This window comes from Egretta garzetta, unplaced genomic scaffold (assembly GCF_000687185.1).
Source record: "Egretta garzetta isolate BGI_Z169 unplaced genomic scaffold, ASM68718v1 scaffold256, whole genome shotgun sequence".
Classification (NCBI taxonomy): domain Eukaryota; kingdom Metazoa; phylum Chordata; class Aves; order Pelecaniformes; family Ardeidae; genus Egretta; species Egretta garzetta.
In genome coordinates, this window is record NW_009260073.1 from 2,908,598 (window position 1) to 2,923,996 (window position 15,399).

Consider the following 15,399-nt stretch of genomic DNA (forward strand, 5'->3'; position numbering starts at 1 on the left):
CTCGCCTGTCTGAAACCACAAAGCTAAGCATTTCCGTAACTTCCCGTTCCCCCGCTTAACTGAAATGAATCTGCAGCGACACGCGGCGCAACCGTTAACGTCCCCGCAGCCCCCTGGCACCCCGGGGTGCTGAGGCAGCCCGTACTCGCCGTCTAACGGGCAGCACGTGCCCCAGCCTTTGCCGGCCTTGTTATGCAGCGCCTTACTGGTCACCTCTGCCATCCAAAGGTAGAATAATTTTCCGAGTTAATAGACTGGGTGACAGTCAGATGTGCCCCCGACCGATAAAACTGATTTAAGGGCATGCGAGATCATTGCCGAGGTGTGGCGGCACGAGGTTGATGCAGTAGTGAGGTATATACTGCTCGCTTTGCCTGATTCCGCAAGGAGAGGTGGCCTACGTGCCTGTGCGCTTTGTGCGTCTGCCAGTTCTCATCCCAGCTGACTTTAAATGATTTAGCCAATTTTGACTCAATTTGGCTGAAGGATACGGTTTTCAAAGGTACTGATTGTTCCAGCTGTGTAAAAATTATTAGCTATGTGGAGAGAAGCATGCCCCCAGGGAGGAAAACTGATGGTTTTCACTCCAGTTGGCAGGTCAGGCCACACACACGCACGGCTGCTACAGGTAATAGTGTCTGAAGCTTACGGTGTCCCTGGGATGTGTGGACAGATCATACGTGGGCCTCCTGAACTCAGAAATGAAACTAAAATGTGCCATCAAAATAGCCCTAAAATAGATATTCCCTGTCTGCTTACTGCAAGAGTTCTTGGAAACCTTTTTCTGTAGAATTGGAAACTGAACATATTCCACGTATATCATTGTATCAGGCTGAACTTGGGTGTGGGTCCTGTAGGGCAATTTCTACTCTATTCTGACCTTGGGCACTACCAACAACGATGAAAGTCTGAATGTATCAGAAAGGGACAGATACAGATATTACTTGACAAAGTCCTCCAGTATTTTCTCCATTGCTTCTGGGCAGAAAGGATGAGTGAACACCGTACAACCTTGAAAAGAGGAAAATATATATAACTGATGTGGAAGATACTTAAAGGGCAGTGCAGTGTCTCACAAAGTAGAGCTAATTTGCTAACAGATGACAAATATGAATTGTGCAGTGGGTGTATTTTACTTTTTAAATTCGTACCTATGATTTTTTGTATACTTATTACTTCTGTTGTACCATACTGTCAAAAAAATCAGTTTGTTTTGCTTTGGTTTCATTTCTTTCATTGCTTAAAAGTGCTACATTTAAAATAGAGTATTAACAAATTTATATTCGCTACAGCTCCATTAAGAGTCTTTCTATAGAATGAATAGGGTATTTGCTTCCACCTGGCTTACTCATTTTCTGAGATAACTAGATGACAAGAAGGGCATTTCAGATTTGTAGGACATTTCTTATTTTAACTTCAACAGCACTGCTTCATTTTGGTAGTACTCAATATTTAATGGGTTGTGGGGAAAATACTGTATCAGAAGAGAGCTTTCTGAATTCATTAAATCCTTCATACTGTATATAGTCTGTATTAGGGTCAAACTGTTTGTTTTTACATATGCGTTATTCAGAGTACTTTTATTCGGAACTTTTCAGAAATAGTCTTTGCAGTCTAATCTGCAGGAAGAATTTATGGAATATCATGGTGGTTGTCAGAATGAAAGACTTTTTTAACTGGAAAGTTTAGCTGAAAAATTGTGACTACAATGTATAGGAATACTAATGGCTCTAGTATGAACATCTCACATTCAGTTCATTCTACTTAGTACATCACTTATTTGGCAGATCAAAAACTTTCAGTTGTAAAGATCAAATTAATAGTCTATTAAAGTCTTAAAGATTCTTTATTGCATAAAATTATCTTCCTCCTGGCCCCAGTGCATATGTACAAAAAAATCCCCGTATCTGATGCATGTGTTTCTGGCTCATTTTTATAATGGGTGTCTGACTCATTTTTTAAAAATCTTCTTGGCCAAATGAGAACAAAATTCCTTCACAAAGATGATTCATTTACTGTTTAGAAGGTATAAGAAAGTGGCCATTAGGGGGTGATGTTCCTAAACCAAAACTACCCCAAATGAGTAAAATAGTTTCTATGCATGATTTTTCTCTTATTTTCATCATGGTACATGAGTTTTGTCTTCAGCGTATTCATTTGAATCGTCCCCGTCTATGCCGATATAAGAACAGAACTTGGCTCTCTACAACTTGACATAACAAGTAGTAAAAAGAAAAGTCATACAGAAAAAGGAAATGAATAGACGTTATTTTGCATAAAGCCTGCACTAAGTTAAAAGCTAAGCCAGGAAGGAAGTTACCACCACTGTGCTAGATGGGAGTGCTTCAGTGACATGTGCTTGCTTTTGAGAAAATCAGAACTCTTCAGACTAGCACTAGGAGTAATTACCATGTTTATTTTATGTTTACCTGAATATTTCAAAATCCATGAAGGTGAGTGATCAGCTTTTAAAATAGCCTTTTATTTACTTTGAAGTCTGATTACAGTTGACAAGTTGGCACGTGCTTTTCTAAAAGTGATGGTTAGGATGCTGTACTCATATGGACTTTGCAAAGCATATCCATTTTTTTTTGTTAGATTTTTAACCAACAGAGTTAATTATATGCGGTAATTTGAAAGGAGTTTGTCATTAATTTATGTACATTGTAAAATTTCCATGCAACTGTACTTCTATCTTCATCATGAAGAGAGTGGTTAAGATGTGTATGTTCTTTTATAGCGGGTACTCAGGTCTTAAAAAATAACTTTTTTTAAGTTTCTATACTGAAATGTCTATAAAACTTGGTACAATTTTTGTCTGGTATGTGATACTGTCTGTGAAAGAGATGTGCAGTGGTAACCTGACAAAAAGTACAGTGGAATGGGTGTAACCGAGTGAAACAAATCTTTTAACATAAATCCCAAATACATCTCGGTGATCCTAAAGGTTGATACTGGATTTCTGATGAATGCAAAATATATGTGTGGAAGTTATGCATGCAGTGCTTTCTTAAAAATCCATAAATAAATTAATATTAAAATAGTTTTGTCACATCCATTCCTAAGCAAGCTTTTGAATAGATAAATGTTGTAATAAAAAGCATCCCTTTGACAAATGATGTGTATTCCCTGGTGTCATGAAATAAATTATTTATGAAGCATGATTTTCTGAAAAAAAAAAAGAATATAAAAATATATCCAGATTAGGTTACTTATATTTACATTTTTATTTCCATTAACCACAAAGAATAGACATGACAGTAACTAGAATATCATTTATAGATTTTTGTAGTTTATAAACTAACAAACTTGGTAAGCTGTCATAAGCTTTGACTGTCATAAAATTGATAAGTGAGTTTAAGATGCTGGAATAATTAATGGTTTACCTCCATGCAGAAGTAATCAGAGTATTTGCTAGCATAGACTATGCCGATAAACAATGACATGGCTATTACCAGAAAACATTGACCTTACTGTCAAACATCAAATGAGTGAATAATTTCATTTTAATGGAATTGGATTTTCTGTGGAAAACCACCCTGTAAATAGAGGCTTAATAAAAGAATTTCATAATCACAGAAATTCCTAACATTAAGCATGCAGGTTAGAAATCTTTGAATATAGAGCAGTTTTCTAGAGATACTTTGCATGATTTCATCTCTGATTCTCTTAACTCTTCAGGCTGTCTGTGTTCAGATTTCACAGAACCCTTCCCACGTTTCTAGTGATACTTATATTTGGGAGGGTGCTTCCCAGTTGTGCAGTAAGGAGCAAGCCACTTGTGGGCATGGCTCTCTGCCATGTAATCCACTTGGGAAAGCCTAGTCTTTCTGCAGCCCTACTCACAGTGTTCAACAGTATATATCCCTCCCTAGAAAGTCCACAGTCTTGTGAGCTGGAAGAAAGTACAGTTTATTGATTCTAGATCATAATTTGAATGGCTTTCTCAGTAGAGATCTTTCAAGAGGATGGTAAGCACCCTCCCTAGCAGGACAGCATTCAAACTTTTTCCACTCTCAGATAACAGGCCTTTTACATCTACAACATGGCTCTCAGGCAGCTGTGGAGACTGGTTAGCCATGTGTGAAGTCCAAAATGGACTTCATAGTGCTGTACATAGACTGCTGTCACAGTACAGGCAGAGGATTCCCAAGTACGTGTACAAATTTCTTGATGGAAGGGGTATGGTAGGGAATTACCATTAGTTGACGTTGAGAGCTGTAGCGGTGGTTTTGGACTGGTTGCCCAGATGCACACGCGCCTTGTCATGGGAACAGAATAAGCATTCAATTTCTGCTCCTGGCTCGTCTCCACAGAGAAGCTCTGCTCAAAACGCCTCCTTCAGCTGGAGGAATTCAACCTCAAGACCCTGCTCCACTCCAAGTTGCATGGGTCAGATCGTAAGCATTTTGAGGAAAATGTTTTGACATGCCTCAGGGAAAGATCAAGCCCTAAGTTTTGTCTGCTTGTCTGATATTTTTCCTTTTTTAATTAAAATTAATTATTTTCTTACCTGCAGAGGATGTATATCTTCCATTTCAATTTATTACGTTTTATAAGGAGTTTATGACTCTCCGATGTAGTGTTAGTAAAGTGAAGATAATTAACTTTGGCATTGGATTTTGGATTTTATTTCTGTATCCTGTCTGAAATCCTTAGCTGAACTGTTTCTGAGGTCAGCCTGCTGCGATGTGAGCACAAGTGGCCTGTTGAAGCTGTCAGATTGCAGCTGAGCACTGGAGCAATTAAAGGCTATGTTTTTCTCTCTACATAAGGATTTATGAACATATTACTCCAATTACTCATAATGGGAGTTAGATGCAAAATTTCCTCTTCATAGAGATGCAAGGGTACTACTAAAATTGGAAGCTCAGCTACAAAACTAGATTAGTGCTGCATCAACTCTGGGAAGTGGTTATTTGTATTCATAAATACATATTTCATATTGGGGTTCCAGAAGTTTTTTATTCTTAGACTTTGTTCATGTTGAAAAAATAGTTCAAAGTTAACTCAAATAAAAATGCATGATTTGTACAGTAAAGCCCTACTTTAATGTGGAAGACAGCTAAAATAACACTCATTAATAATGAATTCTATGTGTTTTTTTCTACTTGCCAGAACTGCATTAATGTACTCTAGCTATGGTAATTTGATCCTGAAATTTGACTGTGAATACCAAAACCAATGGTCATAATGAAGATTCGTGTTTGTTGACTGAATGTAAGAGAGCGTGAAGGGTGTGGTCAGAGGATTCAGCAGCGTTTCTGTTTATTTTCACTGTGTGGTTTCAATGTCATTGGAAAGAAAGTTTTTGTTCTGATTATAGCTATCTTACAACATAATTGCACTGGTGCATTGCAACTGCACGGTTCCAGAGCTAGTTTCCCCCTCCAAACATGAGTGCTTTCATCTTCTTTTCAAGCACAATCAAATTGGAGCAGCTTTGAAACAGGAATGTGACTAGATACTGCCACAAATTCAAGTTAGTATTGCAAGAGATTTCATACAATTCAGCAATAAAAACCAGCGTCAAGGTTATGGGAAGACTCTGTGCTTGCTTTCTCTCACTCGTTGATGCTGCCAGAACCCTCAAGAAAGAAAGTGCATTTAATTGTAAGATAGTTAAAGTATCTGTTACAAGATGCTTCCATGCATGTATTTGTCCATGTGTCCCATATGACTGTCTTGCTAATACAGTGCTCTATCTTTTTACAGCTAACACTGTAATTGTATCATGCATGGATACCTGTTCATCAAAAAACACCACTTTCCCCCTTTGCACTTTTAACAATTCTTGCAAAAGATCGCTGCAACAAAGAAGAGAAAACCAGACTATTTTACTGAAAGCTGTTGTAAACCACTACAATTTCCAAAATATTCCATGCATTTGCCAGTCCTCCAGGAGGGAGCAGTCCCATAGTAAACACACAGAGTGTGAATCCAAGAGAGATGTGAATGATGATCATCAAGGATTGGGGTCAGTAGCTAAAAAAAGTAAGTAGAGGAAGAGAAATACTTAATTTTGAAGTAGTTAATTACAACATAAAAAACATGTTTTCATTTGGTAGTTATAAGAAAATTATAATATGCACCTGGTTCTCTATGGTCTTTGCAAATCTATGAACAATGATTTTCTTAGCTTGTCTTTGCATAGCTAAAAAGTGCAGGTTCTATGCGAGATTCTCAGTGCCATTCATTCCTGGCTGTCAGTGAAACAAGTTTGTAGCAAAATGCTGATTTCTTTTCTTTGAGGATGTTGTATAAAATGGGCTCTGTGTGTGTGTGTGTGTGTGAGTCATTCTCTTTGGGGGGTTTTGTGTTGGTCTGGAAGGAGGGTGCTGTGAGAAGGGTGCCTTATCCAGCAGCCACCTGGAATATTTCTGTTGCAAATTTGACCTCTGCCACCTGGCTTTTATGAATGCTCTTCTATCCCCATCTTTATTCTTTTAATCTTGCTAAATTTTCTAAAATTTATTTTTAAGGAGTTCTAGTTTCTGATCAGTTTTCACGCTGAATCTGCTCTTAAATGCTGTTGTGGAACTCTACATGTTGATTGCTGATATTGTATGAAGATAGGTTGTGCACAAGTGTCTGAAGAATTAATTCAAAGGTGGTAACTATTCAGATGGCAGCTACACAAGAAATAACCATTTTTGTGCTTGTAGTCTATGATATCCACAACTGTGTAGTATGAGAAATGGCCTTGCATATTTCATAGAAGTCAGCACTGAATAAGGACTGGCACAGCAATACAGAGAGGAGTTCAGCAACATCCATATCTTTTTAGAGCAGTAGCAGCATATTCCTTCTCTGCCATATACACTTGAAAAGTATCTGGAAACTTTTGGGGAAGAGGATGCCTCCGACTTTTGCTTTCCTACCATTGTCAGCAACAGGGGCAACAGACCAAGTCCTGAATGTAAGAAATGCAGTTATTTTCCAAATGCATCATTTTTTTATTACAAAATGGCTGTCTGAACAAGTATGGAAAATAACAAAACAAAAAATATGTGGACAAACTCTGTTCTCAGTTATACCTGTGCAACTCTTATACTTTTGATAATGTCTCACCTGCCTATGTTTGTTGTTAACATTGTGCAAATCTCACAGCTTGTGTGGTCTGAAGTGAAACAAGAACCTTCCGCAACTGATAGCAGACAGGATATATGTACACTTCAAATCGCTGTCACGATGTGGCTTTTACTTGGTTTTTATTTTTTTCATAGCCTGATTTTTGTCTCTGTTACCTTTGATAACAGACAACAAAACAACAAAATACTGAAAAGCTCTGAAGCTGGTAGTAAAGCAAAAAAGGGGCTATAATTTGCAGGGGAAATATATTTTGTATAATCAATACTCTTCAGATCTGTTCAGAATAACTTTACGTGGTATCCTTTTGTCCATTTTATCATAGTCAGTAACATAAAAGCCTAGTGTATGTTTTTGCACATGAGACAGAGAACTTCTTTTGTTGTTCTTTCTGAGAGTCGCCTCTTTGTCTACCACGTTATATAACAGTTTTAATTTTTAGTTCCAAAAGCAAAAGGCTCACTCGAAGTGAAAACAAAAGTTGTTATTTATTTTTATAAATATTTTAATTTCACTACAGTTTCTGAGAAAGAAGAAGTAGAGCATAATACTTACTACCTGCTGGAAGTCCACATCAACAATTCCATAGTTGGAGGAAGAAATGCAGCTGAAGAATACCTAAATCATTCCTGTCTAGTGGCAATGATGGAAGACCAAAATGACTGTATAAATATTTCACTGCAACTGAAGTCTTATGTGGAATGTAAGTTACAAAGGAGAATCAGAATGGAAATCAAACCAGAAACAATATGAATCTTGCAGAAAATCTCCAGTAGGCAGTTCTCTGCTTTCAGCAACTATTTGAAAGTATTTAAGTATTACACAAGAAAATAATACAATTTTGATCATCCCTTAGTAAAAGACTGTCTTTAGTAGGCAACTGACAGTTTTCATAGTGATTTAAAGCAGGTTTAGCTCTGGCTTTTTCTTTCCTAGAAGCAACACAGCAAACTAAGTGTCTGTACATTTTTTCACTTAGCGATGACTTACACATTGCATGTATGACAAAAGCTGGAATTAGTTTTTTCCTCTCCCGTCCCCCATAATGGCATAACCCTGTTGTCTTTAAGGTAAATGAAAAAATTCCTGTTAGCTTCAGGGACAGAAGAACCAGGAGACAGGTTTGACTTTTCTTAATGTTGTACTGCAATATCCTACTATACAGCCTTACTGCAGTACACTTGAAAGAGAAATCTTCAGCTGAACTAGGCTTAGTTTTCCCAGAGGACAGCATGTCAGCTTTTTAAATTTCTCTTTGTGCCGGAGGAGTTTTTTGGCTGATTGCCTGACCATGGTCAGGGCTTCCAGCATGTCTATATGCAACGCTTGCCATCTGGGAATTGCTGAATTATTACATTCATTTGGTTTTGTATGGCAAATACAGTTTATGCTGTAGCTTTGCTGGAAAAAAATGACGTGTTTTGGAATTGGCTAAACCTATGTTAAAAAAGTCCAGGTAAAATCCTAGAGAAGAGAGCGCAGCTTATTTGTTTGTGTTTTTTTTTTTAAATAAGTAGGTCTAGCTATGAGAGGAGTATAGTTTGTAACTTGCCCTGCTAACTTGTGTCAAAACTATGAGCTAACCGCCCTTTGCTAATGGTGATTTACCTGGGAAGTAGTTATCTCGAATTAACAATAAAAATTAACAATGCATCTTTTTTCTATTTGCTTCAAAACAAAGCTGGAGGGGTGCTCAGGGCCCTGACTAGGCAAGGCTGATACACAAGTCATTACAAGCCACTAAAGATGGGTAGAGTACTCTGCTTGAAAGGAGCCTGAATGACTGTATAAAAGATATTTTTAGTTCTGAATTGGGAGGGATGAGCTATGCTTACCTCAAAGAGCCATGGGGTTATTGGCAGTTACCTCATGACTTCTTAGTGGAGAAGATACACGAGGGAAGTTGATGTAGGTCTAATTATACTGTTCTAAGTCAAGGAAAGGAAAACAGTGGTTTGGCTATAGTCTGTAAGTAATTTGATTTTATATGAGTCATAGTAACGTAGTTGTTTTTTAAAAATAGTTATTTGACAATGCTAAGGTATGCATTAACATGCAGCTGCCAAAGAAGTTTGAAAGGTCTTTCAAACAACCAGGGAGGAAAGTTCCCACATCCTTTCTCTGTGGTATATAGTCCTGGCTTGTACTAGTTACTGAACTAATTCCCTGTGGAACGTGGGTGCGTTTCTGCAGCAGCTGTTGTCCGAAAGAGCAGCCTACCTCCTACACCCAGTCCCACACTGGCTCTCCCCCTAGTCAGTTTTGGTTAAAAGAATTCCCCAGAGGGGTCCTGTTGGTAGCATTTCCTCACTTTTTGATAAGAAAATTTCTCTATGTAGAATCTTACCTTCTCCTGTATATGAAGGTCAACCAGAAGGTTGAGAATGCCAGTACAGGTCAGTGTTGGACAGGGGACCATTTCCTTCTGTGCTCCCTCCAAACAAAGAGGGGATATATTACACTTGTTCTACCCTAAATAGAAATGTTGATCTTTGAAACATTTTGTTCCTGGCTGAGTTGCATATAACAGTTTACACAAACAGAAAAACTTTTCATTCACTTAGCTACATATAACTATTTCAAATGTGGGGAGATGGATACAGGTAAAAGTGAAGCTAAATTCTAGATAAGAAACAATTTCAAACAACAAAGGTGGCTGATAGAAAAAGGCCTAATCTTCTCTTTTGCTTTAAATTTTCATCTGTGGGGATAGGCATGTTCCAAAACCCTACTAAAATAGATTATTCTGCTTTCTTCTGACAGTGATTTCCTGCTTCATTTTATCTCTTCTAAATTTTGGACAGATCCAATGTGTATGACGAAGATCATATGGCTCACTATGATTCCAGTGGTTTTTGTGGTTACTGTTTCAATTGTAATCTACAAAATAATCCAAGACAACGAACAAAACTGTAAGTAACAAAAAGTTAATCTACATGAATTTAAATTTCTATGCAATGAAAATTGTATTAATTTACAATAACAAAGCTGTTGTTTATTAATGTGTTTCAGACACCAATATTTTAATTGTAATATGGTAAAAGCTTCCTAAAGAGGGACTGAAATACTCAGATGGTTAATACTATCACCTCTCACCTCTGGACTGTGGATGCAAATCCAAGCTTGTTGACGGTGAATGAAATACGGGGGTTTTGACAGATGCTTGGTGGCCTCTGATCCTTATTGTTGTGAACTTTGGTTTCAGACTGATTCCAGTAGATAAAACAATTACAGTTGAACCTTGTTGAATGTCTTAAGCAGAAATGCAAATGACCAATATAAGTAGACTAAAATACCCTTTCCTTCCTGAAGATGATTCATCCAGGTCACGGTCAAGAAAAATTACAGGATAGATATGAGGAGATGTGCACTCAGCTGTCTGTCCTGGAAACTGGTTATCTAAATTCAGCAGTGATATAATCCTGTACAGGTCAACCAAACAGTGCCTTCTTAATGCCCGAGCTGAAATAATCCCAGATCACACTTCTTCTCTTTGCTGTTATTTCAGCAAAGAAAATAGTGCTGTGATTTCTGAATCAGCACTATTGACTATTACAAGTGATTAAAACTTTGCTATGGAAGAACTTGCCCTTAGTTCAGACTGAAACAATTGTTTCTAGTGAATGTCTTCACCAGCCAACACAGGCTCTTCCTATGCAATTCACTTAGGATACAGGCTGAAATCTGGATTTACAGTATTTCTTCTAGCAGTATACAATGAAGAAAGCAAGAATAAAAGTGTAGGAGTACCCTGAACAGGAGATCAAGATAAAGTCCTCTGCACAAAAACAATGCAGAAAGCTTGTCAGCTGCTGGACTTTGTTTTTCATCCTAAGTCATAGGTAGGTGGTGCAGAGAGCACGGTCCCCTCCATCAGTGTGAAAAGAGTGTTACTTAACCTGTTACCTGAGATAATAGCTCTTAGATGCTTTTCACAGCAATTTCCTGAGACTTTCTGCCAGCATCAGGCTTGAGTGGGCAGAATGCCCCCAGAGAACCAGCATTTAGTTGCTATTACCACGCAGATGTCCATTCCCCTTGTAGTCCAGAGCTGCCGAATGGAGACCTTGGTTACAGGGGCAATAAAAAAGTGATGAGCCATATCCATTCCCCTGATCATCCCTTCCTGTATCCACAGCCGGTTTTGTAACGAAAAAGCAATAGGAGTCTAGCTTTAATCATAACTGAACAGAAGGAAGAAGAGTGCCCACACACAAAATGTTTCTGTGATTTTTTTGTATAATGTAAATATTTTATGCATGGATTTTTAATGAATAAGCAAAATAGTTGCTTAAAATGGCAAATCTGTGCCCCCCCTCCCCCGCCAAATGATTAGAGAAACTCCTTACAAGATTATCTTGGTTAAAATACATGATATTTTACTTATTGCTAGATCCAAATTCTGAGACCTATTTTATGTATATTAAAATCTCACAAAGTGTAAATTAGGTCTTTATAAGTGGGCTATTAAATGCTTTAATTTTAAAGACTGTTATTTGTAATTTCAAAGCTACCTATAAATGTCATATGATTTTCTATGCTTTGAGTCATAACATCCCATTTTTAATGAAGAACTATCAGTAGTGATGATTAATGATTTACTGCCTTTATTCTTAAAGATCAGTTTTCTATTAAATGCAGTTTTTTTCAGAATTGGCATGGACACAAGGGACGAAAACATGCCCTTTTGAGGTTTCTAATTACTGATTTGCTTCTAGAATACATTTTCTGTTAATGGAGGAGCAGTGGTTTTATTAGTTAAGTTTACAATATATAACATTATAAACAATATCAATATGTTACTGTCAAAAAGACAACCACATAAAAATTATATTTAAGTGTTGTATTCCTTATGTGTGTATATTACAATGCCATCTTTAATTGCAAGTCTACATACTGCTTTTTTTCAGTGCTGCCCAAGGAACACAGCAGAATATTACTATGCGCTTAAAACAGCTGCTAAGAATTTTTACAGTCATAATTCAGTTAGTAGTTTTTATCTTAATTTCTGAGCACTACTGAAAGTTATTAAGAAATATGGAATTATTCATTTCCTCTTGAGACCTTCCAAGACATTCTGCTAGGCAGGCTTTGAGAATCTCTGAAACATTAATGAAGTTATTCCACGAGTGCATAAAATAAAATAGCCAAATAAACTCGGTGGAGGTTACTACCGATCCATGACAAAGGAGCTAAACTAGAAATTAGTCCTTTTGCCTTTTCCCTTCCACTCTTGTCTTACGACCACTTCCAGAGCTTCCTTTGACATTAACTGTTAACAGCGCACACTTAGGGCTTCAGCACAGTACATCTCCACTGGCTATTCGTAAAAAAATCATGACCTAAATAATGCTAATTTAATGAATTCCTTAAAGATGAAGTTTTCGAGTGTTCTCAGAAGAAAAAGATAAAAATCAATTCTGTTATATAGAATTGGAGCAAGCCTGCCATCAGAAGGTGGCTGAGCCGTGAACTGCTGTCGTTGTTAGAACAGGGCTAACCATAACAGTTGCACAATCCTGCAATAACCCCACCAAGACCACAGTATTAAAGGACAGAAGGACTGAGGAGTTTATGAACTGGGTGCTGAGGACAGTCAGAGGTTGTTCAACCCAGTTCTTTCTCTGGGTGGTGGAGAGCTTGCTCTCAAACTGTGCTTCCAAAGATGAACACCCCACACTTGCAAATAATCTGTCAGCTTCCTAGGATGCCAGTACACTCCATCCTTGCTATTCCACTGTCAGCATTGTGAGTCTGAACCTGTACTGGAACATGGACTTCTTTGATAACCTTTGGTATAGAGGAGAGAAGGAATAATTTGAAAGGGGCAAACCTGAATGGAATTTCCAGAAAATTTCGTTCAGGAAAATATAAAACATCTGGCCCTAGGTTTTCCTCATCACCTTATTTCAAAACCTTCCTGTTTTTTCATGGTAGGTGTTTAAGAATAAGGTGTTTACCAGCTTTCTGTCTAATCAGTGCCACATGTAATTCTATAGTTGAGGATAACACATTTTGTTTAAAACAGATTGTAAACACCTAGCAGCAGCAGTTTCTACTATTCTAAGAAGAAAGAGTTTTAGACATGCAAGAAGAACCATAACTGTGAATAAAATTCATCCTTTTCCTGGTAAGTAATATAAAAGTAAAATAAAAACCTAACAAATCTTGAGGCATGAGGAGGTCAAGAAAGACCTTTTAAGTCTTTCCTGTCAGAGGATGCTTCAGGTTTGTTTCAGAGTTACCTTGATCCTATACAAATCTGATCTGGCTTATGTTATGGAAACATTTTTATATCATAAATAAATAATTCCGATGATGAAACTATAAGAAGACTTACGTATATAATGTGGGAATGCTTCTCCCAGTCTTCCAAAAGTGTTCCATTAATGACTTTGGGTTTTTTACCTCTTTTTAATTTTTGATCATGTTGTGTGCCACATTTGAGGTTTGGCAGCTGAGTGCTTTTTGTGTGCATGAAAAGTATACAGACATGTACACACATGTATGTATGCTCTATGTGTTTATGACTCTTGACAAAATCTGCTACCAAAGGATGGAATGGATGGCTGTAGCAGGACCCAGAGAATTACTCTGCTGGCACTTTGTAGCCTATTTCTAGGAAAAAATTCCCACGAAGTCCAATTCTCTAGTTTCAGATAGGGATTAAAATGTGGTCTTCTGAGAGTATAATATGTTTAGCACAGATAAATTAAATGGTATGGCTAAACTCTAAGTTTTGGTACCAGAAATTATGATTTGGTAACAGATTTTTGTGAGAGGAGAGATTAGCAGCTGTAGCTATGATTGTTACTGGTACTGCTGGAAGAGTCATACGCTTTAATAAATTCCATGGATTCTGGTTTCCTGAAGGGAGCTCTATCTTTGAAAAGATTAACATATAGAATAATAGCTCTGAATGGCAAACCAACCTCCCTCCAAAACAAGAACAACTACAAAGCCAGCAAATGAAAAAAAATGGTTTTAAATTTGGCTAGGCTTGGGTACCTCTCTGTTTGTTTTGTCAGTTCTTCAGGAATAAGAGGATATGCAATAATTTCTCCCTACAACTCAGTCACTCATGGAAAACAATTTATGCTCCTCACTTTTAAAGCATTGGCTACATCTAAGATGTATTTATGAGCTCATTATTTTCATCCCGCAGGAAAGGAATTATCTTTCTGACATCTTTTGTCTTGAGTAGCTTCACTAATACCATACCTGTTTTATCAGCATGTTCACAATGGCATTTTTAGTGTTGTATATCCAAAGGCATTTTTGATAAGGGAGTTTTATGAAAATTCAGATCTAGTTTTACTGGATTTTACTGTAGAGAATAGGAACCCCATATTGATCTGCCATTCTTACTTCTATGTTCCTCCCACTTCAATGTAACCATTTAACCCAGAAAGATGCTTAGTTATGTGAAATGCTATAATAGGTTTTATTTTAATAGGAGATTCCTTGATTTCATGCACCATAATTCCAGTCAATCCAGTTGATTTCCCGATTTATACCAATGTCATTTAAAGTGGAATCAAGACCATATGAAAAGAGTTTATTTTATCCACAGTTGCTAAATTTAAGATTTGCTACTGTGATAATGGATTATAAATAGCTATAGATGACTCCTTTGACAGCCCTTGATAATATTTTCACTATCACTAGTGCATAGCTTGGAATCTTGAAACGAAACATTGAGATCCCCTGAAGACAATACAACCACCATGGAAACACTGTAATGAGACTAAATAACTATGTATCTGAGAAGATGTGACATATCTTGCATAGATGAAAAGATGTATAAGTACTACTAAAAGGTTATTCAAAGTTCAGAAAGCGTAAGGGAAGGAAAAGAAGGAAACCTAAACTCTGAGAATGAGAATGATTTCCTAGGTAGATTCAGGAAATTACTGTCTTAACATCACTGTGGTCCTATAAAAAAATAATTTACAGCAGGGATGCTATTTTTGTGAAACTGTTAGTGGCTCTGTGTCCATGAATCATTACCATTAATTCCAGTGGCCAGAGGAAAGGAGGAAAAATGTATAGTATGTCCTCTAGGGTAGGATTAAAATTACAGCTTTCCAAATTCATGGTTCTACAAAGGACTAAGCACGTATAGTCAGGAGAGGGGAGCTTTAAAGCATTCTGGTCATAACTGTTGACTAAACGTTTTTGCTATGAAGCCAAAACAGTATGCAATAGGGCTGGGCTGTACAGACAGTGTTTGTAGAATTTGGATCTGTTCCTGCTGTTGCATTTATGTAAAATGGTCCCTTGAATGGTATGAACTGACAAAATGCAGTT

The 15,399-nt window shown here is 37.3% G+C and overlaps 1 protein-coding gene across 5 annotated transcripts in view; it reads left to right on the top strand.

The window, feature by feature from the left end:
* Positions 1 to 2,342: 2,342 nt before the first annotated feature.
* The window catches only part of TMEM156 (transmembrane protein 156), a 26,449-nt gene continuing 13,392 nt past the window's right edge, over positions 2,343 to 15,399 (top strand). For all 5 annotated transcript variants that reach the window (XR_004842341.1, XM_035896779.1, XM_035896780.1 and 2 more), the window contains exons 1-5: positions 2,343 to 2,453; positions 5,716 to 5,994; positions 7,610 to 7,792; positions 9,894 to 10,001; positions 13,118 to 13,219. Coding sequence is in view for 4 of the 5 variants with exons in the window: in XM_035896779.1 (XP_035752672.1) it covers positions 2,354 to 2,453; positions 5,716 to 5,994; positions 7,610 to 7,792; positions 9,894 to 10,001; positions 13,118 to 13,219 (772 nt within the window). In the remaining variant the exon portion in view is untranslated. The remainder of the gene's footprint in view (positions 2,454 to 5,715; positions 5,995 to 7,609; positions 7,793 to 9,893; positions 10,002 to 13,117; positions 13,220 to 15,399) is intronic.